Genomic DNA, 25,471 nt, shown 5'->3' with positions numbered 1-25,471 from the left:
ACACACCAACATATTAACTTGTAGTGAGATTCATAAGTATATATTATGATTTTAGGCACTTTTTGTACTTTGTTCTAATTTATATTTTTCTTAACTATCAATAAAAGCAATAACATTTCTGCTTTATAAATCTCTACCTGAAAAAAAATGCTACTTCACATTTAACATGAATTTAGGTTTAGAAATTATATTTGCTACCATATTTTTAGAATACAATTATTCCTTACTTACCTGAGATAGATTAAATTTAAAAATTGTTTCATTTCTTTTTTTTTCCTTTTTTATTTTACATGCGCATTACGTGCAGTTTATTACATAAGTATATATGTGCCATAGTGGTTTGCTGCACCCATCAACCCATCATCTACGTTAGGTATTTTTCCTATGGCTATCCCTCCCCTTGCCCCGCACCCCCAACAGGCCCCAGTGTGTGATGATTCCCCTCCCTGTGCCCATATGTTCTCATCGTTCAACTCCCACTAATGAGTGAGAATATACAGTGTTTGGTTTTCTGTTCCTGTGTTAGTTTGCTGAGAATGATAGTTTCCAGCTTCATCCATGTCCCTGCAAAGGACATGAACTCATTCTTTTTTATGGCTTCATAGTATTCAGTGGTGTATATGTGCCACATTTTCTTTATCCAGTCTCTCCTTGATGGGCATTTGGGTTGGTTCCAAGTCTTTGCTATTGTGAACAGTGCTGCAATAAACATACGTGTGCATGTGTCTTTACAGTAGAATGATTTAAAATCATTTGGGTATATACTCAGTAATGGGATCGCTGGGTCAAATGGTATTTCTAGTTGTAGGTCCTTGAGGAATCGTCGCACTGTCTTCAACGATGGTTGAAGTAATTTACACTCCAACCAACAGTGTAAAAGCATTCCTATTTCTCCACATCCTCTCTAGCATCTGTTGTTTCCTGACTTTTTAATGATCATCATTTTAACGGCCTGAGATGGTATGTCATTGTGGTTTTTATTTGCATTTCTCTAATGATCAGTGATGATAAGCTTTTTTTCCTATGTTTGTTGGCCATTTAAGTGTCTTCTTTTGAGAAGTGTCTGTTCACGTCCTTTGCCCACTTTTTGATGGGGTTTTTAAAAATTTTCTTGCAAATTTAAGTTCCTTCTAGATTCTGGATATTAGCCCTTTGTCAGATGGAAAGTTTGCAAAAATTTTCTCCCATTCTGTAGGTTGCCTGTTCACGCTGATGATAGTTTATTTTGCTGTGCAGAAGCTCTTTAGTTTAATTAGTTCATATTTGTCAATTTCAGCTTTTGTTGCCATTGCTTTTGGTGATTTAGTCATGAAGTCTTTGCCTATGCCTTATGTCCTGAATGGTATTGCCTAGGTTTTTGCCTAGGGTTTTATGGTTTTAGGTCTTACATTTAAATCATTAATCTATCTTGAGTTAATTTTTGTATAAGGTGAAAGGAAAGGATCCAGTTTCAGTTCTCTGCACATAGCTAGCCGGTTTTCCCAACACCATTTATTAAATAGGGAATCCTTTCCCCATTGCTTGTTTTTGTCAGGTTTGTCAAATATCAGATGGTTGTAGATGTGTGATGCTATTTCTGAGGCCTCTGTTCTGTTCCATTGGCCTACATATCTGTTTTGGTACCAGTACCATGCCTCGTAGCATAGTTTGAAGTCAGGTAGCGTGATGCCTTCAGCTTTGTTCTTTTTGCTTAGGATTGTCTGGGCTGTATGGGCTCTTTTTCGTTCCATAACAAATTTAAAATAGCTTTTTCTAATTCTGTGAAGAAAGTCAATGGTACCTTGATGGGGATAGCATTGAGTCTATAAATTAATTTGGGCAGTATGGCCATTGTCATGATATTGATTCCTCCTATCCATGAGCATGGAATGTTTTTCCATTTGTTTGTGTCCTCTCTTATTTCCTTGAGCAGTGGTTTGTAGTTCTCCTTGAAGTGGTCCTTCACATTGCTTGTAAGCTGTATTCCTATGTATTCTATTCCCTATGTAGCAATCACTCATGATTTGGCTCTCTGTCTAGTACTGGTGTATAGGAATGTTTGTGATTTTTGCACATTATTTTGTATCCTGAGACTTTGCTGACGTTGCTTATCAGCTTAAGGAGTTTTTGAGCTGAGACGATGGGGTTTTCTAAATATACAATCATGTCATCTGCAAGCAGAAACAATCTGACTTCCTCTCTTCCTATTTGAATACCCTTTATTTCTTTCTCTGGCATGATTGCCCTGGCCAGAACTTCCGATACTATGTTAAATAGGAGTGGGGAGAGAGGTCATCCTTGTCTTGTGCCGATTTTCAAAGGGAATGCTTCCACCTTTTGCCCATCCATGATGATACTGGCTGTGGGTCTGTCATAAACAGCTCTTATTATTTTGAGATACATTCCATCAATACCTCGTTTATTGAATGTTTTTAGCATGAAGGGGTGTTGAATTTTATCAAAGGCCTTTTCTGCATCTATTGAGATAATCATGTGGTTGCTATAATTGGTTCTGTTTATGTGATAGATCACATTTCTTGATTTGCATATGTTGAAACAGCCTTGCATCCCAGGGATGAAGCTGACTTGATCGTGGTGTATAAGCTTTTTAATGTGCTGCTGGATTTGGTTTGACGAATTTTGTTGAAGATTTTCACATCAATGTTCATCAGGGATATTGGACTGAAATTTTCTTTTTGTGTGTGTTTCTCTGCCAGGTTTTGCTATCAGAATGATGCTGGCCTCATAAAAAGAGTTAGGGAGGAGTTCCTCTTTTTCTATTGTTTTAGAAGGAATAGTACCAGCTCCTCTTTGTACCTCTGGTATAATTCGGCTCTGAATCCATCTGGTCCTGGGCTTTTTCTGGTTGGTAGGCTATTAATTACTGCCTTAATTTCAGAATTTGTTATTGATCTATTCAGGGATTCAACTTCCTCCTGGTTTAATCTTGGGAGGGTGCATGTGTCTAGGAACTTATCCTTTTTTTTCCTAGATTTTCTGGTTTATTTGCATAGAGTTGTTTATAGTATTTTCTGATGATAGTTTGTATTTCTGTAAGATCAGCGGTGATATCCCCTTTATCATTTTTTATTGTGTCAATTTGATTCTTCTCTCTTTTCTTCTTTATTAGTCTGGCTAGCAGATTATATATTTTGTTAATATTTTCAAAAAAACAGCTCTTAGATTCATTGATTTTTTTGAAGGGTTTTTTTCATATCTCTATCTTCTTCAGTTCTGCTCTGAATTAGTTATTTCTTGTCTTCTGCTACCTTTTGAATTTGTTTGCTCTTTCTTCTCCAGGTCTTTTAATTGTGATGTTAGGGTGTCGATTTTAGATCTTTCCCACTTTCTCCTGTGGGGATTTAGTGCCATAAATTTCCCTCTAAACACTGCTTTAGCTGTGTCCCAGAGATTCTGGTAAGTTTTGTCATTATTCTCATTGGTTTCAAAGAACTTATTTATTTCTGCCTTAATTTCGTTATTTACCCACTAGTCATCCAGGAGCAGATTGTTCAGTTTCCATGTAGTTGTGCAGTTTTGAGTGATTTTCTTAATCCTGAGTTCTAATTTGATTGCACTGTGGTCTGAGAGGCTGTTTGTTATGATTTGTGTTCTTTTGCATTTGCTGAGGAGTGTTTTACTTCCAACTATGTGGTCAATTTTAGAATAAGTGTGATGTGCTGAGAAGAATGTATATTCTGTTGATTTGGGGTGGAGAGTTCTGTAGATGTCTATCAGGTCCACTTGGTCCACAGCTAAGTTCAAGTCCTGAATATCCTTGTTAATTTTCTGTCTCATTGATCTGTCTAATATTGACAGTGGGGTGTTAAAGTCTCCCACTGTTATTGTATGGGAGTCTAAGTCTCTTTGTAAGTCTCCAAGAACTTGCTTTATGAATCTGGGAGCTCCTCTGTTAGGTGCATATATATTTAGGATAGTTAGTGAATCCAGGTGCTCCTCTATTAGGTGCATATATATTTAGGATAGTTAGTGAATCCAGGTGCTCCTCTATTAGGTGCAGATATATTTAGGATAGTTAGCAAATCTGGGTGCTCCTCTATTAGGTGCATATATATTTAGGATAGTTAGCTCTTGTTGCATTGATCCCTTTACCATTATGTAATGCCCTTCTTTGTCTTTGTTTATGTTTGTTGGTTTAAAGTCTGTTTTATCAGAGATGAATATTGCAACCCCTGGTTTTTGTTTTTTGTTTTTTTATTTTTTTGCTTTCCATTTGCTTGGTAAATCTTCCTCCAACCCTTTATTTTGAGCCTATGTATCTCTTTGTATGTGAGATAAGTCTCCTGAATACAGCACACTGATGGGTCTTGACTCTTTATTCAATTTGCCAGTCTGTGTCTTTTAATTGGGGCATTTAGCCAAATTGCATTTAAGGTTAATATTGTTATGTGTGAATTTGATCCTATCATTATGATGCTAGCTGGTTATTTTGCCAGTTAATTGACATGGTTACTTCATAGTGTTGATGGTCTTTACATTTTCATATGTTTTTGCAGTTGCTGGTAGTGGTTTTTCCTTTCCATATTTAGTGCTTCCTTCAGGAGCTCTTGTAAGGCAGGCCTGGTAGTGACAAAATCCCTCAGCATTTGCTTGTCTGTAAAGGGTTTTATTTCTCCTTCACTTATGAAGCTTAGTTTGGCTGGATATGAAATTCTGGGTTGAAAGTTCTTTTCTTTAAGAATGTTGAATGTTGACCTCCACTCTCCTGTCTTGTAGGGCTTCTGCAGAGACATCTGCTGTTAGTCTGATGGGCTTCCCTTTGTAGGTAACCTGACCTTTCTCTCTGGCTGCCCTTAACATTTTTCCTTCATTTAAAACTTGGGGTTGCTCTTCTCAAGGGTATCTTCGTGGTGTTCTCTGTATTTCCTGAATTTGAATGTTGGCCTATCTTACTAGGTTGAGGAAGTTCTCCTGGATAATATCCTGATGTGTGTTTTCCAACTTGGTTGCATTCTCTCCATCACTTTCAGGTACACCAATGAAACGTAGTTTGGTTTCCATACATAGTCCCATGTTTCTTGGAGGCTTTGTTCATTCCTTTTCATTCTTTTTTCTCTAATCTTGTCTTCATGCTTTAATTAAGTTGATCTTCAATCTCTGATACCCTTTCTTCTGCTTGATTTGGCTATTGATACTTGTGTATGTTTCACAGAGTTCTCATGCTGTGTTTTTCAGTTCCATCAGATCATTTATGTTCTTCTCTAAACTAGTTATTCTAGTTAGTAGTTCCTGTAACCTTTTATCAAGGTTCTTATCTTCCTTGCATTGAATTGGAACATACTCCTTTAACTCAGAGGAGTTTATTATTACCCACCTTCTGAAGCCTACTTCTGCCAATTAATCAAACTCATTCTCCGTCCAGTTTTCTTCCCTTGCTGGCGGGGAATTGTGATCCTTTGGAGGAGAAGAGGCATTCTAGTTTTTGGAATTTTCAGCTTTTTTGTGCTGGTTTTTCCTCATCCTCATGGATTTGTCTACCTTTTGTCTTTGAGGTTGGTGACCTTCAGATGGAATTTTTGAGTGGTCATCTTTTCTGTTGATGTTGATGCTATTGCTTCCTGCTTGGGAGTTTTCTTTCTAACAGTCAGTCTCCTCTTCTCCAGGTCTGCTGGAGTTTGCTGGAGTTCCACTCTAGACCCTGTTTGCCTGGGTATCACCAGTGGATGCTGCAAAACAGCAAAGATTGCTGCCTGCTCCTTCCTCTGGAAGCTTCGTCTGAGAGGGGCGTGGGCCAGTTGCCAGCCGGAACTGTCCTGTATGAGGTGTCTGTTGGCCCCTGTTGGGAGGTATCTTCCCATCAGGAGGCCTGGGGGTCAGGGACCCACTTGAGTAGGCAGTCTGTCCCTTAGCAGAGCTCAAGCGCTGTGCTGGTAGAACCACTGCTCTCTTCAGAGCCAGCAGGCAGGAAAGTTTAAGTCAGCTGAAGCTGCACCCACAGCCACCCCTTCCCCCAGGTCGTCTGTCTCAGGGAGATGGGAGTTTTATCCATAAGCCCCTGCCTGGGGCTGCTGCCTTTCTTTCAGAAATGCCCTGCCCAGAGAGGAGGAATCTAGAGAGGCAGTCTGGCTACAGCGGCTTTGCCGAGCTACGATGGGCTCCACCCTACCTGAATTTCCCGGTGGCTGTGTTTATACTGTGAAGGGAAAACCGCCTACTCAAGTCTCAGTAATGGCAGATGCCCCTCCCCCCAAGCTTGAGTGTCCCAGGTCAACTTCAGACTGCTATGCTGGCAGCAAGAATTTCAAGCCAGTGGGTCTTAGCTTGTTGGGCTCTGTGGGGGTGGGATCCACTGAGCAAGACTACTTGGCTCCCTGGCTTCACTTTCCTTTCCGGGGGAGTGAATGGTTCTGCCTCACTGGCGTTCCAGGCACCACTGGGGTATGAAAAAAACTTCCTGCAGCTAGCTCATTGTCTGCCCACACAGCCACCCAGCTTTGTGCTTGAAACCCAGGGTTCTGGTAGTGCAGGCACCTGAGGGAATCTCCTGGTCTGTGGGTTGCAAAGACCGTGGGAAAAGCATAGTATCTGGGCCTGAGCTCCATCCCTCACAGCACAGTCTCTCATGGCTTCCCTTGGCTAGGGGAGGGAGTTCCCCAACCCCCTGCACTTACCTGTGAGGCAACATCCCACCCTGCTTCAGCTCACTCTCTGTGGGCTGCACCCACTGTCTAACCAGTCCCAATGAGATGAGCCAGGCACCTCAGTTGGAAATGCAGAAATCACTTGCCTTCTGTGTTCGTCTTGCTGGGACCTGCAGATGGAAGCTGTTCCTATTCGGCCATCTTGCTCAGGAATAAAAATTGTTTCATTTCTTAAAGAAAAATGGACTTTGACAATCTCTATAATAATGTAAAGGAATGTGTCTTTTATTTCTCCATTTCCTCATATTGATGATATTGTCATATTAAATAAAATAGGATAGCAAAATGTTGGCCCTATCACTTTAATTAATGTCTATAAGTTAGAGGATTAATATTATATTCAAATATACTAGAAAGCATCTGAAGACAATATACTGATAGCAAATGGAAAAACATCCCAAAGATATCTGACAGGGTACACAAATTCAAAATGATTTATGATAGAGCAGTGAGTCTGTCATGTGTTATCTTCTGAGATCAGACATCCTTGTTTATCACAGTGTGATATTTTGAAATATCATCAATTCATTATTGCTACAAGAACTGTAGTATGGATAGGTGCATATGGTCATTAGTGATATTCCTTATACTGATGATGTTTTACTCTTCTTAAAATAGTTCTTCCTGTATACTCAAAATTCCAAGACAGTATAAGCAGCTCATAAACTGGTAATGTAGGAAAAGAGCATTTGGTGAAGTCAGTCTTATAACAAAAACAAAATAGAGGCTGCAAAGAGATTTGGCTAAAATATAGGGTTATTTTAAATTTTGAGGAAATTATGAATTTTTTAACACATGAAGTCTTTTGTAAAATTATTTTTTACAGGTTACCATTTGACTTACAAGGAGTTAATTAAAAATTACTCTGAAAAATTATGTGCCTTTTTTTAAAAACATGGGACTTTCTACGAGAGACTGGCAAATCTACAAGATTTCAAGCAAATTCAAGTTATAAAATTAAGCAATCACAGCTATGATGGTATTTTAATTCTGCCATTCTGTTGTGACCATTCCAGATTCTTTTTAAATAAAAAATTAAGACATTTAAAAAGGCTTCTGTTTATTTTAGCCATGAAGAAAGACGGTTTTGTTTCTTCATATTAAAAAATGGTTATGTTTAGCTCATTTATCCAGACCTTAAAATTGATCTTTCATTTACTATAAGTCTGTAAATAATTTTATAATATTTATAAAGAAAACTGGCAATGACAGTTATTGGTCTACATCATCCAGGGAAGCCAGAAAAGCATATATTTTATATACTTTAATTAAAATTTGTTTCAACTGTATGTTAAATTCCTTCCAAATACTGACATTTTAGATAAAGCCCATGAAATGTGTATTTTAAATTTAAAAAAAAAAAAACAACTTTATAAGAATTTGGACAATGAATGCAACTTTTACCATTTTAACTAGCCAGTTTCCTGAAGACATTAAATGTGGAAAATGATGCTAAGCAAATTAAGCAAAGATACAATAGCAGAACTATATAGTCTTTGAATATAGGAATGTCTCACTCCAAAGTGCATGTCTTTTTCAGGGCACCACACACTGTTACTACACATATGATCTACATTCTAGACTGGAGAGAGTAGAAGAGGATTTTCCTTAACTTCAGCAAACAAACCACCTGTATGAAATAAAGGAAAAAGTTGGCTCAACAGAGTCTATGAGAAAATCCTTAGAAGGGCTGACAGCAATCAAATAAAATGGCATATTTGCCAAATAAGCTGCTGCCAACTCAGGTGGATTTAATAAATAAAAGTCATTGGTTGGCCGGGCACAGTGGCTTATGCCTGTAATCCCAGCACTTTGGGAGGCCGAGGCAGGCAGATCACTTGAGGTCAGGAGTTTGAGACCAGCCTGAACAACATGGAGAAACCCCATCTCTACTATAAATACAAAATTAGTGGGGCATGGTGGTGCATGCCTGTAATCCTGGCTACTCAGGAGGTTGAAGCAGGAGAATCGCTTGAACCTGGGAGGCGGAGGTTGCAGTGAGCCAAGAGCACACCATTGCACTCCAGCCTGGGCAACAAAGGCGGAACTCCATCTCAAAAAAAAAAAAAAAAAAAAAAGTCATTGGTTAACAGCACCATCACTATTCTCTATTCTGTAAACAAAGCAAGCATCTCTGGAGTATAAATTCTGGTGCTCCATTTTAAGAGGGGCATTAGCAAACAGGAGAATAACCAAAATACTGACAGAACAGTCAAGATATTGAGGAATATTAACCTATGACAAAACAGCATGATAACTATCTGATACGGTTTGGTTGTGCCCCACCCAAATCTCAGCTTCAATTCCCACATGTTGTTGGAGGGAACCAGTGGGAGGTAATTGAATCATGGGGTCAGTCTTCCCCATGCTGCTCTTGTGATAGTGATTAAGTCTCATGAGATCTGATGCTTTTAAAAACAAGTGTCCCTGCACAAGCTCTCTCTTTGCCTGCTGTCATCCATGTAAGATGTGACTTGCTCCTCCTTGCCTTCTGCCGTGATAGTGAGGCTTCCCCAGCCATGTGGAACTGTAAGTACATTATAAACCTCTTTCGTAAATTGCCCAGTCTCAGGTATGAGTTTATCAGCAGGATGAAAATGAACTAATACACTATCTTTATATATTTGGAGGTCCATCATAACTTATGTCCTTCCTGCTGGCATTAAAGAAAAAAACTAAGACTAAAATATGGAAAATGATTTGAGATTAGGTAGGTAAGTACTTGCTCTTCACTAGACTATCACAAAATGAAATGGAATTCCTTGTCAGGCAGTAATCTCCCTCTCCATGAAAATGCACAAATTCAAAATGATAAACATGTGACCACCTATCTGGAAGCCATGGACATGATGACTTCACAGAGTGGGCAGTAATCACTAAAATTCCTACCCTCAATAAAATTATCCAATTTGGGTAAAATTATACAATTTTCCTAAACTATAGTCTTTTTCTAATGAACGATATTGTTGTTGTTGTCATTGTTGAAATAAGACATAAAATGCTAAATCCATAAGGTTGATTTTAATTCCCTAATTCCAATTATTAGCTTTTCCACTTAGCAATTATTCCTTCCTCCTTTTCCTCCCTCCTCTCTACTTCTCCTCTTCCCTCTCCCATGCCCCCTTCTTTACCTCTTCTTCTTCTCTCTGACTTTCTAACAAACACCTTCTTAGCAATTACTATGTGCCAGGCACTACTCTAAATACATTTAAAAGCACTTTCATTTAATCCTTATTATAACCAATGAGAAGGTGATATTTATTATACACCTCCTTTAGTCAGAGAAAGGTTAGGTAACATGTCCAAGATCACACCAATAAATTTGCTTCTACCACATTTGATTTCTAAATAGTGCTTAACATTGGAAAAAAAAATAGCAATGTGCAAAAGGAACCAATTTGTTTATCTTGAGCAGCCAGGTATAAGAGAGTCACAGCCAGATGAGGAAAACATTTTAGGAAAACATAATTTATATGGTTTTTTTAAACTTCAGCAGAAGGAAAGATTATAAAATTAAATGGAATAATAAAGTTAGGAAAGGACCCACCCAAAATTATTTAGATGCCAAAGTAAGCCAATCTCAGCTGTTCTTCTCTACTCTGCCTGCCATCCTCAGCAAGAGCAGTATGGGAGAGAGTGTGGGCAACCGGCTGCAGTAGCAGCTGGGCCTATTTGTTAAGAGGGAAAAAAATAGTCGTTGAAGATAAAGGGAGATTTTGGGTGGCTAGCAGTGTGAGTGGAAACTTGGAGCTTGGCTGGGGAGTCCCAGAAGTGAAAAGCAGCAGTGCTGTCATCAACAAAATTGCAATATTACACACACCATTCACAGGGACAGCACTCCCTGCAGTAGTTCCTTAACTGGCAAGAATTCTTTTCCACCCATAGCAAAACAACCAATGGCAATTTTGTATTTGTTTTCTCACATTAACAGTATTCTAGACATTCAAAAATGAAGCACTACCAACTCTGCTAACTATCCAATAGATATAAATTAGCTGACTACAAGGACAAATGGCATTTCTAACTTAAAACAATATATTACTATTTGTTGACTAATGTAAAAACTTGTGTCTAATAAGCATAATATTATATTCTAAACATAACCACATACAATAAAATCCTTGAATTGTATTTTATGTCCCTTGAGACCAGTACTATAAAAGGCATCTAACGTCTTTCTGAGTGATAACTGCTTTATTAGTGTGTAAGCTATCTCCTTGGTAATGGTTTTTTAGTTTTCTCATTTTTATTCTTGTTTAACTTTATTAATTTTTAAATCAGAGATAATTCAGTTTTTTTTTCTCCAGATAGGAAAAATCCTTCTGCAATCCTAAAATATATCAGACTTCAGTTTGGGCATACACATTTTGGAGCAAGTAAAAAACATTTGACAAAAAAATCTGTCAAAAATAGTGCCCAGTACATAACTTTTGTCTTACTTCTGAGCAGTATAATGACAAAACGCTATTTCATTCTTTTGATTGTTTTTTTTAATTGTATAGTTGACTTGCCTATAATATTTTCCTTCTTATTATGGTCATTTAAATATTATTACAAGCGAATTTTGCTTTGGGGAATTACAAGGAAATTAAACCATATGAATGTGTTACAGGAGTTTAAACACATTAACTTCTTATGACTGTAACAATATAATAATAAAATCAATATTTTGGGTGGCTCATTAAAGCCATTCTAGTATTTTATAGTTCTATCTTCTCCATCTACTTTCTTCTTTCTGGACAAAATAAGAAAAAAATGGTTTTCTTTCTCATATTAATGGAAATATACAATGATTTGGATAATTGAATGTCCCAACAACTAAAATTATAACATTTGACTTTGGAAAAATTCTTTCTCTTTATAATTTACATTTTGATTATGGGTGATATGGTTATTCTAAGAACATATCATATGGTTAGCTCAAGTTTATCCAGACCTTAAACTGACAGCAAGCTCAATATTCTAGTACTCATTCTAACCAATTATAAAGTATTTGTAGTTACCATTCATCTGACCAGAAATATGTGTAACACTTATGCTTTGTGACAATGTCAAGCTTAAAATTGCTTTTTTCCTTTCTTTATTTTCTGTTTGCTTTTATTATATTATTTATTTTGCTTAGGATCAGGAAAAATAAGTTATGTCAGTTTCATCAGTAATACAGCTGTTTTCAAAAGAAATTATTTTTTCCTTACCATTATTTTTCCTAACACTTTCTTTAAACATATATCATTTTTGCTTTGCTCAGGATTATAGAAGTGATCCTAATTTCTATAGACTTCTTTTTATAGATTATCTTTAGTTTCTAAAAATAAAATAATGCAGTGCTTCCCATTTCTGTTTTTATTTACTCTTTATAATAATAAGGTATGGTGACAAATGTGTGCTTTCTTCTGAATATGACATTTCTGCTTATGCCCATTAGTTTACAGTTTGTGTTAAGTGCATTGTATTTAATTATAGTATAGTACCAAAAAAAAAACCTTAAGGATATAGCATTTCAAAATATATTATCAATTGATTTTGATAAATTAAGTACATGAAAAAACATTTTTGCTTGGCTTATAGATATAATAAAATCTTAGTAAAATGAAATTTTCATAAGTTCTTTCTGAAATAACCTGGGTTGAGAAAGTAAAATACCTTTCATAAACTAAGTAGAATGATAAAACATAGCCATTGCTTTTCCTTCTCACTATGTTACTACCAATAGCTGTGCTTTTAAAACGATAAATGAAAGACAAATGGCCAAATTATTCATAAAACTTTTGCACAGAGACTGACAAAAAAAAAAATCTTGCTTTTGGTCAATTGGGCATTTCTGAAAAAAACAAAGATGGGTAAGTTATCACTCTTTCCCAGTTCTGACTTTCTTTTCTTTCTGCTTTGTCACGGTATTCATGTATTCGTTCTTTTTCTCTGTTTCTTCATAGTTTGTCACTGTAGAATTGAATGAGGTGTTACGTTGGAAATTGGGAGACCATGATTGGAGCAAGTGGGAAGAAAAGTTGAGTCAAATGTGTCAATAATCATTTGAATGGCCCAGATGAATTCATACTATCCTCTGCCACAGCCTCAAACTATATCTTTCAATAATTTACAGATGTTTTCTGAATAATTTTAAAGCAGTCCTGGATTTCTCTTCAGAACTTTTGTAATAGAAGAGTTGAAGCCAAACTAGTGCCTAATATGTTGCAAAAGGGGCAGAAGAGAAATAGTCTCATCATATCTCCTGTATTCTCAATGCTCTCCCAACCCTATCATTTCATTTTCTGCCATCTCTGTTAGGAATTGTATGTGGTACTCAGCAAAAGAATTAAGATTAGTAACACTAGTGTGAATAGATATAGATATATATCTATATAGGTAGAATTAAATTCTGTATATTAAATGCAATACATAAAATATATTCAGTACCTAAAGTTTATTAGATTCTAAGATTCAAGCAATAAAATGCAATATAACTGCCCTCAGTATTTTCAAACTCTAATTGTGAATTTGTAGTAATCATATATCACTCATACAAAAAATCTGAAAATTCCTCAAAGCCATTTAGAAACGGGGGGAAGGAAATTAAATTTAGCAAGGACAAAGAATGTGTGAAACTAGTGTGTGTGGTAGAGTAATGAACACAGTGGAATTAAGTTAATTTCTGGGAGAATGCAGTGCATTATATGCAGTGGGATGACTGTGGGCACATGGCAGGATGGTACAAGGCAAGGTATGACATAGCTAATTTGTTCATAACATCTTGCCCAAGCTCCTCCTATTCATGTTCAAGACTGAGCTTCTGTTCTCTTTTCAGCCCCAACTTCATGCTTTCATAGCATCCCTTGGGATATAAAAAAAGCGCCTACTTTATTACGACCTGTCTCCTTTTACAACTGGATCTTAAGCTTCTTGAGAACTGGGTTTGACTAAAAGCTATGTGTGAGAGTGTGTGTGTGTGTGTGTGTGAAACTTCTTATTTTAAAATAGTTTTAGATTTACAGAACAGTTATGGTGAGTACAGAGAGTTCCCCTATACCTACACCTAGCTTCCCTTGTTTACAATATACATTTGTATGGTACATTTATCACAGTTAAGAAACCAATATTGATACATTATTATTAATTAAAATTCATACTTTATTTAGATTTCCTTAGTTTTTATCTAATAATCCTTTACTATCCCAGGATTCAAAACAGTATACCACATTATGTTTATAAAACTGGATTTTTTATTCTTAAAATCCTAGCATGGTGCTCAGTACCTAAAGCATTGAAGAAGCTGAACAAATACATGATTGAACAATAAGCCAATTCTACTTAAAAATTGTAGGCTGTTTTAATTCTCTGAAGGCAATGATACGGTCTGGCTCTGTGTCCCCACCCAAATCTCACCTTGAATTGTAATAATCCCCATGTATCAAGGGTGGGACCAGGTGGAGGTAATTGAATCATGAAGGCAGTTTCCCTCATGCTCTTCTTCTGACAGTGTGTGAGTTCTCGGGAGATCTGATGGTTTTATAAGGGGCTTTTTGCCTTTTGCTCTGCACTTCTGCTGCTGCCATATGAGGAAGGATGTATTTGCTTCCCCTTCTGCCATGATTGTAAGTTTCCTGAGGCCTCCTCAGCCCTGTGGAACTGTGAGTCAATTAAACCTCTTTCCTTTATAAATTATCCAGTCTCCTGCAGTTCCTTTTTTTTTTTTTCATTCAAAATATTCTGCTAATTTAACGTATATTTTAGAAAGAGGAGTTCCTTACAAGGCAGTAGGACAGTGGTTTCTGGGCTGGTGTCCAAGATATCAAGGAGGAAATTGTTGTTTTCTGTCCCTTGAAAAGATTATGGTAGTTAACAAATGCACATGGTCAATTTACTTATTATTAATGTGATTAAAATTAAAGTGTTTAAAGCAATAAACTTTGTTAATTACTCATTATATATAGCTATCCACTATTTCCCAAAGCTATATCCATTGATTTTACCCCAAAAGAATTTAAGGGAAAAAACTTTAGAAAGGCTTTCTCTATAACATAGCATCCTGTGCACTCTGAAATGAATTATGTGTTTTAATATGTATATTGTGTGGAAACAACACAGCTTTATCATGCATGTTGAGCAATGAGGTCATTCATAACAATATTAATGGAATGTCTTAATTTTATCACACTGTTGGGCAGTTCTTTATAGCAACATCAGAGCGGATTAATATAGGCCATGATCAAGATGTATAACAAACGGGATGAAGTAGTAAGTGACGTCTAATTTCATTTGTCCAGGAAAACTTCTCTTTGAGACATGGAAGAATTTTTGAATTTTATAAAATGCTTCTCCATGATCGATCCATATTAGATGTTTTCTCATCAGAACTCAATCAGAGCTACATCATGCTACAATTTACACCATCAATAATCTTTAAAAATATTTAAATTATATGCTAAATTGTCATCAATGAATAGGCACACTTTAATACAAAAATATGCAGATAATGGTAATATAGTTAGATATCTATGAATCTATATTTATCAAGATCAACATTGTCATTTGGACATTCAACACCACCCTTAACCTAGGGGATGAAGCTAAAGGAGGAATAAATGAAAAAGGTAATATGAACTTGAGGCTCTTTTGTAGCATACTTCGACACACACAGCCCAGTGTTTCTCATAGTTCAGTCTTCACTGAGAATCACCCACAGGACTTGTTAAAACAGAGATTCCTGAGTCTCAGAATTATTGATTCAGTAGATCTGATTCAGCAGCTCCCAGGGAATGCTGATGTTGCAGTCCATGGACCACACTCTGTGTAGCATTCATTTAACTCCAGTTTCCATCTCCTTTCTGCCCCAGCTTGGAAGCAGAGCAGAAGAAAATTATAGTAACATCATCTCCTGTGCAATGTAATTCAATCAAGCCTTCCTGCAGGTAAATTATTTAGCAGTAGCTCTGAACCTTCTAAAAAATAAAGTTAGCCTTTATAGTTGTGTTATTTTGACCATCATATGGAAGCCAACTAAATATATATACATTTTAATTCAGCAGATACCAAAGCCCAGGCTGTAATTACAGCCTTTAGGAATGATTTGAAGTGAATTTATTCCATCCCCAAGGGTCTTACAAAAAATTACTCCTTGCCCTGAAGGACCTTTAAATATATTTAAAAACAATTACATAAATTAGAAAGTATTATAAGATACTATAACACCATATCATTCATCTTTGTGATACATTTAAATTTTTTTCTACCAAAATCATATGAGATAGGAAGTGTTCATTAGTCCCTTTATAATGATGAGGAAAGGAAGCCTCAGTTCGATGATTTAGCAAGAATAAGACAGCATCAAATAAAACATACTGTAGGTTCAAAAATTGTAAGTCCATACCCTTTCCACTACAGCATACTATCTCCTAATACAAGTTTCGAAAGTGTTTTGGAGAAACGCTTTTGAAGCCTGGTAAGGAGAAGAAAGGAGCCCTACATTTCTATAATTGGAAAGGACCTGAAGTTCATAATAAACTTTTTGACTCAGTGTTAGGAAAAAAGCAATCAGGAGGAGTAAACAGCTATACACAATGCTGAGAGCACATTTCCTATTTGACTTTTCTTCCACAGTGTATCTTAAAGCCCCTCTCCATTCCCATCATTTCCTGGGAAAGAACAAGTCAGGAGGGAAAGAGTCAGTGTCCTCAGCTGACCTCTGTTTTCACCCTCTTTTATTCTCATTTTCTTTGCTGCTGTTCTTTTCCAGTTCTGAAGTTGATCTGGCTACCTAAAATCACCCCTGAGACTTATTCTTAGGGATTCTGTTGCACCACTCTATCCTGTAAATAAAACCCCCTTTTTATTCTGGTTTCCCTAAATTAAAGCTCAAAACTCAGAGAAAACAAATCAAAAGTGCATAGAAATAGGTTTACATCAATAATATTTTAACTGACATTTAACTCAAGTTTAGCTACAGAATACTTAGCTGGCAGGCTCTGCTCTCTCCTGTGCAGTGCCCTAATTCCTCTCCTCTCCAATTGCCACAATCCTATGTTGCCTGAGAGCATCAGCTTCCCAGCGGAAAAACAGGTTGGAGAAAGAGGGCACATTGTCCAGGTGGCTAGTAAGCTATTTATTTAGTATTTCATTATTTCCTACATCATGGATTTCAACCAATTTTCAATACCTAGTAAGTTTAAAGTTTTTCTAAAACATTCAAAGGTTATGTTTTATATTTATTGTGTTAAAAATGAAACAAATATTGAAGGTACACAGAAGGCCAATGAATACATATCTTTCACTAAAAGTATGTTTTCTTTCCCCTTTTGGCTTAAGGTGAGGAAGAAATCAGAAGTATTTATCTGGAAGAGAAGTAGAAGAAGAGAAAAAGAGAGAAGGGGTGGTGCCAGCCGCACAAACGGCTAGTCACAGAATTAAGTAAAGAGAGAAAGGGAGGAGGGGGTATAGTGATAACCCAGAAACGACAAGGATAACACAAGACAGATAGAAGGAGGAGGAGGAGAGGAAGAAGAGAAAGAGAGAAGGAAGAAAAACAAGAGGAAGGAAGTAGAGAAAAAGGTGGAGGAGAGAATGTCGATGAATTCAACTGATGTGTCAGGAGGGTGCCTGGAGGTCCCAGCTGTTTCACTAAATGCAGCACTGATGAGAAAGAAGGTGAATAGACAGAAAGCCCCAGCCTTTTCTCTAACATATGTTATGCTAAAGGGGCCATAAATAGTTGTCCAGGATTCCTCAGTTTCATGGGTATTCCTGCTTATCCCACCCCATCACCTTTTCCTTTGAAAAACACAGTTCTAAATCATTTTGTTTTATTCAGATACTCACTTGATGAGCACTTGTTGAATGCCTACTAAGTGTCAGGAACTGTGCATGGCACCAGATATCTTACCTGTTCATCTAAGGGAAGGCAAAGTGGGAGACTTTCTTTCACTTTCCAAGTAAACAACACATGCTGAGCTGATAGCTGCCTATAGGACACTGTTTAGTTTAACTTTAGGCAGTGTGGTCTGGCCTTAGTAATATTAGTTCTATTGTGCTTTACAAAGCTGGGCCTACAATTACCTTTGTTAGTACTGTTTATTTTGTGGATTTGGTCTGTTGTCTCCAAGGTGCCATCAGATAAAATTCCAACTTTCCTTAAAGTATAAACAAAATAATTCTTACAATAACTTACAAACATGAGAGACATCAATATTCTTTGCTCCTTCTAGTTATCTACTCTAATAAGAGCTGGTGTTCATTAAAGAAAATCTTTGCTTTTAAGTAAAAATCTGATGATTAAGGATCTCTCTTCATCTTAAGTTGTAATTTAACAATTAGCTCATGATTGCTTTTAGAATAAAAAAGAGAACAGCATAGATTAATTCTCTCTGAATCTCATCTGATTTATTGAGTAATTTATAAAAAGCTTCCTAAGGGTTAAGTATTCTGCACAGTAATCTGCATTATCTCATGTAATCCTTTCAAATTTTTGCAAATTATGTTTTACCACTTTAAAGATAAGAAAATGCATATTCAGAAAACCTAAGTAACTTGCTCATGCCATGCAGTCTGGAGCCAGATTCAAATTAGATATGCCTCATCCAAAGTCTAGGGGGTTTTAGGCCACTGGAATTTGAATGTAAGAGTGTTTTCTAATACCTGGGCCTAAACTAGCTACTATGTTTCCTATGCCAAGGCTACAAGCTAAATCCTTGAGCATAGCACAGTGATGGCTGAGAGTTTAGGTACCAAGGATGGAAGTGAAACACATTTCTAAGTCCCAGAAATCAGGCATGACAATAGATTTCTCTTTTATTTTTTCATACCAGTTGTGGAGGTAAGGTTTCATACCAGTTGTGGAGGTAAGGCAAAGGAGCTCTATGGTTAGAATATCCTGAAATAGGTGTTAGAACTAGGGCTGAAAACTTCTTGAGTGATCAGTTGTCTTGGCTACCATAGGGCCATATGAAGGAAAGTTATCAATTCTGCAGAGATGTCTTTTCTTGAAATCATCACTGTTTTTGACCAAAAATGTTCTCTTAATATCAGAGACTGCAACACTTGGTGTAAATGTGATGTAGACATGACCTGTTCATTCCTAGTCCAGAATATCCAGACTATAAAATATCCAGTCTTGTCACTATCATTCCTATCATGAGTGCAAAGAATAATGCTCACTTAAGACTAAGGAATTAATAATAACACTGATGTTTTCTCTTATGCCTCCAATGTTATTTAAGGCTTTACTGTGAAAAAAAATTATCAAAATAACCATCATCCTTTGTATAATGTATAGAGTATTACAAAGTGTCATATGTTACACTAGAAACTACTAACTTATGGCCCTGTCTATTAAAACCAAGAAAATAATCTAAATCTTCATTCTGCACCCTTTGGAAAATGTTATAAATGATATAATTTTAGTTTAGTTTAGTTTTTAACTCTCAGAGACTGCAATTATAAGACTTTAACACTGGGATGGCTATGTATGAAGGGGCATGCATGCATGCAAAGTGATATTTCTGGATTCCTGCAGACGAAATTCCTCTATTAAACCACAGAAGAGTTTTATATACAAAGATAAAGAAATACATCTTTGCACACACCCCCACTAAGAAGTCTCAATGATGATTCCTTTAAATGTCTTTGATGAAATAAAACTGACTGAGCAGATTGTTAGCAATAATTTTCACCAGTAACAACCAATTTCATGGTTTGGTGCTTTATTATGTGGTCATAGAACTGAGGCCACCAAGTGATCTCATCCCAGAAAGAAACAGAGGCCCTCTCTGTGTAATACTCTCAGCTCTGACTAGATGACAAATCTGACCTGGATAGCAAAATAACAATATGACAACATAATTTTTTTAAAGAATATTTCATTATGACATCATAGCTGTTGAATATATTTATTAATAAAGAACAGGCATTGATTATATATTATGTATAGAATACTTTCCTTGTAAAGCTGAAAAAATGATTTGATACACATACATTTTCCACTCCAAAATTGGCCCAGTTCATATATAAATTCACTGTTGATATATGAACTGTTTTTTTCTAACCCTGAGCTTCCCTCACCCTATTTCCATACTAAAAGATAACTGTTTTCCCACTGTAAAATGCAACATCCAGATAAGAATTTAATAATTCATAGAAACGTTCGGGGACTTTCATATATCCAGATGCACTGATGTGATCCATGGACAATATTTGTCTGTAGCAAATATAAAAATGCAAATAATAGCACTCTAAAATTCTTAGGAAGGCTCTCTCCACAGAAAGCATATTTTGTATAAAGCAGACTCAACAAAACATATTGTAATTTCTCACAACTTATCCAGTGACATTTTTTATAATATAAACTATTTCTTAATAAATCCACCACTTAATTCTCACTGTCTCTCCCTGAAGCTCTGGGCACATAGGCTAGTGTTTCCTCCTGGGTCCTATTTAATCACTCTGCTTATGAATCATGTCTTATGACCAGTTTTTATTTATTAACACGCAGAGATGTGTGACTAATGTCACTATTGATAATACCAGGCTATTGGATGAGGAACCAAAGCTATGAGCTGGGTCAGGAAAAACTGGCTCAGTCACTACCTCATTTTTTATTTGCCTTGGGTATAAAATAAATACCATGGCCTCCAGAATGATCATGGAGAATATTTATTTAACATTGTGCTCTTTTAGAATTCTCTGTCAATTATTTTCTTGTAAATGGGATGAATTCTAAAATGTGTGTTGTAGGGTGAATACATGTAACAAATGGATATGTGTACACTACAGCAAAAAAAAAAAAAATATATATATATATAGGCCAAGAATCTTGGAAAATGCAGACAATATAATCATCTTCTGAGCTATTATAACTAGAGGTCAAAGATATGGAAGATGAGATTTGGAGTGAGTGCAATCTATCAAGATAAATCATATGTTTTATGCTACTTAAGAGCAACTTTATCCTGTCTTCTATATTAGCATTATCCTAGCACTTGTTGAAATATAAACTCATAACATTTTCAAGGTTTTTGTCTTTAGGACCTGTTTCATTCCAATATTCTCACTTTGTATCAGTCTGCAAAAACATTAATAATATAAATAGTTTTTAGGTGATAAGGTACATTCACAGATATTGTTGTTTCACTTGATTATCTCAAAAACCCAGTAAAATGTGCAGGCAAAATACCATTACTACCCCTATTTTCAAATAGAGGAAACTGAGATGCAGACAATTAATTATCATTATTATAAGTGGGAAGTACAGAGCTGGAGTAGAGGCCTCTGATTTCAAATCCTGAGCTCTCTGAACTATGATAAATCTGTATTTAATTGGTTATAATACCCAATACAGATACACTAACACTCTATCACAAGTTCTATCTGCATAAGTATATATTCCATGTTTAAATCTACATGTATAATGTTAACATATTTTGGGAATGCTCTTCTGCCATATCCATGCTTTTATTTAACTGTCTCTTCACCAACTATTCTAGGAGAATATTTTATGCTTAAGCAGCAATTCTCCTTGATTTCTGCAACTGCATTCTTGCTTATTGAGACTTCAAACATCTACCCCTGTCTGCCAAGCTCCCATGATTGAATTTCTGGGCTTTCCATGTACATTGGTATTTCTTTCTCAACATAGATCTTGGCTTATTTGTTTTTTCTTCTCTGAGCTCCATTATCAAGAAGCTTATTTTTGCCTTCCCTGTAACCTCATTAGTGCAGGATGGTGAAAGATAAGGAGAGAACAGATATCAACAGAGGGAAGTAGATGAATCCACCAGGACTCTTCTCCCTTCATTCTCTCTTTCCTTGGTTTCTGTCCTGAGGACCACAGTATTTTTCAAGGAAACCATTGGGGAAGAATAATATTAAAATTTTGCATTAATCTCACCAATATTACCCTATTGAGCTGGGATAAAGTTAGCTATAATGCATAACTATTCATGAACTTTTAAATATTTGCCTGATACAGCCAAACTCAACTCAAATCTTGACTGAAAATTTTTACAAAGCAGGACAGCATCTTGCCATTTTAATCTTTGCTACATTTTTACTTATTAATGTAATTTACCTTGTAACTAGAAAATACATTAAAAGATTTATGTATTGCTTCAACAAGAGTAATTATCTCATCATTTTATCCACCAGGCTTGCCCTAAGCCAGTATATTTTCTTAATATTAGTGTGCAGTGAGATATTCAGTTAGAAGAGTGAGGGATTCAATGTTACCCCATTGGGGCACAAGGCAGTAGGAAATCAACTAGAAAATATTCCACACCTCTTACTACCCTTGTACCTTGTCTCCTTCTCTCTGTCTCTCTCTGCCTTTTCTCCTCTTTAATCCTAATGATCCCTTCCTTTCCAACTCTAGTTAAGAACATGTCATTCCCAGAAATAGTAATGGAGAATGAAGGGGAGAGGAAAAGGGCAAATCTCTGGACTTTTTTTTTCTGAACATATTTTTATATAATTTAACTCAAGCTCTGTATATGATAAACTTTCTCCTCCTCCTTGGGAAGAAACAATAGGCTTGTGTTTTCAAATGCCATCTTAAAAGTGAAGAATATGAGAAAAATGCCTGCCTTTTTCCCATACAGCTTAGATCATCAACTGTGAAAAGAATTTCTGAATTATTCTAGTAGGCTACCTCCAGGGAGCCTCCTGGATTTCCTTGCTAGTGGTCAGGCAGCGGTGCAGAGGTGCTATATTTCATATACCTAGTGCCTCTTATATTGAAAGATTATACACTCATTTAAATATTAATTACTTAATTCACTCACTACTGAACATTTGTAATTACTGACATTATTCAAGTCAGCAAAAGATTAATCTGTAATATCTTATTCCTAGTTTTTGAAGACTTCTAAAATATTCACTGAATTCCAGAGTGTAGAGAGATAAATAGGCTGTTCATATTGTATTGGTGGGACTGAATATCCCTCCTCTGACAGTATATATGCTCTTCTTTTCACTGAGGCCCCTGAGGTGCAGTAGGCATTTGCTGCTTCAGGTAGCATCTCCAGTGTGATCTCTTAACTGACTTTACTAACTAAATTGCACAAGTAGGAACATTCTATTTTCAGGTAACTCTCTCTACTCTGCCTTTGTATAAAAACATCATATTGTGCATTTTCAGCTGGTTCCATTAAATTCAAAGGTAAGGGAAATCCTGTGGGAGTTTCCAGTCTAGTATACATATAGATACTAGTGGTTTTACTCTCACACCATATGACACCACTCATAACATCAGTTACAATTATTTCTTTGAATAAAAGTGACATAATAAAGATGAACTCGATAACAGTATTATGCATAACATTTACTTGTATCAGAGAACTTTGGTGTTTGTTGATCAAATTATTAACTCTCTTATGAAATATTAAAATGTGACCTGTTGGAAAACACACTGATATTGAACCATGAAAACACGAGTACCCCAATAATAAGGTATAAAAGGTTAATACTAGATATAACAGAATTGTAGCTTGCAAAAACTGGCAGCTTATCTACTTGTCTACATAAGAAAAACAATCAATTATATTTTTTTGCATATTTATTTGTCCATATTCCATCACATCAAATTTGTACATCTTGACATCTTTGATGATAAACTTCTTAGAAATAGGCATTTTGATACATACCATGATACATCTTCCCAAGTTAAAAGATTAGTGTTAATTCTGGGCACTATATTTTAAACACTTTACCAATTTAGTATCAATGGATTTCTTAAATTTATATTATCTGCTGGATAGTATTACAGGAAATCTATTTAAACTAAGAAAATATCCACTATTCTAAAAATGAAAAATTTCTATAGTCAACATTTACTGAAGATTGTCCAATAAAAAGACCAAAAGGCCAAACATGTCACATAAAATTGAAGACTCCCCTTTTGTTTCTCCTGATAAATATTCTACCTGTACTTAGAAAATACAAGCTTCTGTTCTTTCTACAGTAGGGGACAATTTAAAAGCTTACACAGTTGAAAAATGATTCTTATGTAATCCTGAGTATTACATCTGCTATCTGTCTCAATGTCTCAATGGCTGGTGATAATAAATACTTCTTTGCTGACAATTTATTCCGAATTTATATTAAGTCAGCAAAGTCACTTTCTCTGAGCATAGTTTTGTTTATTGTTTGTTTGTTTACAGGAGGAATTACCAAACCTATTCATGACTGGCTTGTATTGGTCCTGATGCAAAATCTATCTTTTAATCATTTATTTATGAGTATGATGTTGCTTTACAAGACAATTGTAGGATGAAATATTTAAACATTTGCTGTTAGATCTTCATTAAGGCAATATAAATTTACACTACAAATGCTAGTGAATACTAATACTTTAATCCATATTAGCCATTTTACAAGCATTGTCATAAACTATTTTGCTTTGCCACACATGAAAAAATTCTAATAATCAATTCAACTGGAAAACTAATTTATATTAGTTGTTAATCATTTTAATTACATGATGATGACAGTTATTATGGGTAGGGCATCATTTTTCTCCTCAAGAATTTTATTTTTTCTTCCTCTTACCTCCATTATGGAAACAAAACAAAACAAAAACAAAAAGAACAAATTGCACCACTATTTCTATAGCCCTTTCCCAGCATCCTTGTTTCTCATATGCATAAACTGATATTTAAATACCGACTGTTAACTTGGTGGATTCAGCCTCTCAAGGCTATTTACAACCTGCTTCCTCCCTTCCTGTGTTCCGCCTGCTAGTGAGTGAACTCCTTATTAATAAAATCCAATGTTTACAGACAAAAATAACGTCTCTAAGTTGACATGTGATTTTGCACTGTTTTCAGATGGGGTGAGTATGACATATTAATCAGAGGTACTTAGAATTTTAGGTTAGTTTTGCAATAAATTTTTCAGGTGCATTTTAAAGGTCTTTGAAGACCGTAAGCCTATGTTAATGTTAAACGACTTTTTTTTTTCTTTTTTCTTTTTCTTTTTCTTTTTTTTTTTTTTTTTTTAACAAAAGGATCTGGAAAGGTAACCTACCTTTATGTGACAGGCGTAACCGGGGGTGGGTAGTATCAGCTGTATGACCTCCTGTCCAAAGCTCCAGTAAGTAACCCCACAGGAGCAAGGTGATAATGTGCCCCGCGGATGCCATGCTGCCGTGTTCACCGTCCAAGCCCTCGCTCCTCACTTTAAGGAGGGTCTGAGTTTTACTTAGGACTTCCCTCCAGGGGCAGCGTGCGAGAGGCTTTGTCAGAAATCGAACGCGTTGTCATCAGAAAGCACAGTTCCGAAGTGCCATTTGTCAGGCTGTATTTGGCTATGTAAAACCTTTCTTTCCTCAGGACAGTTGTTTATAAGCCGGGAGCAAGAGGACATTCCAAAGAGTGAGTCTTCAGAGCCATGTCCTGTCTAGAGCGCTCTTCAGCAACTACGCCGGTAGATTCAGGAAGAAGCTGTATTTTTCAGTCACTTAGGCAAAGCTGTTCATTCAGGAAAAAAAAAAAAAAAAAGAAAAAGAAAAAAAAAAAACCGAGCACACGCACGCCCTTCTCCCGTGGAGGTCCTCTCTTCGGGCTCCTGGAAGCCTCTCAGAAGTCAGCCTCTTGCACTGACTTGCCAAACTGCTAGTTTTAATTCACCTTTCACCTTGCTAATTAAAAACAAGAAGTGCCATTCCCTCTAGGAGTCGCAGGATCCACCCAGCAGGGATGCAGTCTGTCAGTGGCTGTTTACAGGAAAGTTCAGGCAGGGTTGAGCAGCGTACTTGCTGTTTCTAGGAAGTATTTCTGGTCCACGTGCCCCGCTCCCATCCTCCCTCCCAGTCATAACCAGCCCCACGTTACTCAGCAGCAGGAGAGAAG

General features: G+C 36.2%; 1 protein-coding gene across 3 annotated transcripts in view; it reads right to left on the bottom strand.

Moving 5' to 3' along the window:
* The window catches only part of SEMA3E (semaphorin 3E), a 290,196-nt gene extending 264,826 nt beyond the window's left edge, over window positions 1-25,370 (bottom strand). For 2 of the 3 annotated variants that reach the window (XM_024249880.3, XM_054559579.2), the window contains exon 1: window positions 24,648-25,370. In XM_024249880.3, the coding sequence (XP_024105648.2) occupies window positions 24,648-24,762 (115 nt within the window). In that variant the 5' untranslated portion in view covers window positions 24,763-25,370. The remainder of the gene's footprint in view (window positions 1-24,647) is intronic. The other variant, XM_054559580.2, reaches the window with a different exon arrangement.
* Window positions 25,371-25,471: the final 101 nt, after the last annotated feature.

This window comes from Pongo abelii, chromosome 6 (assembly GCF_028885655.2).
Source record: "Pongo abelii isolate AG06213 chromosome 6, NHGRI_mPonAbe1-v2.0_pri, whole genome shotgun sequence".
In the NCBI taxonomy this organism is placed as follows: domain Eukaryota; kingdom Metazoa; phylum Chordata; class Mammalia; order Primates; family Hominidae; genus Pongo; species Pongo abelii.
This window is presented reverse-complemented; position numbering and strand designations above follow the sequence as displayed.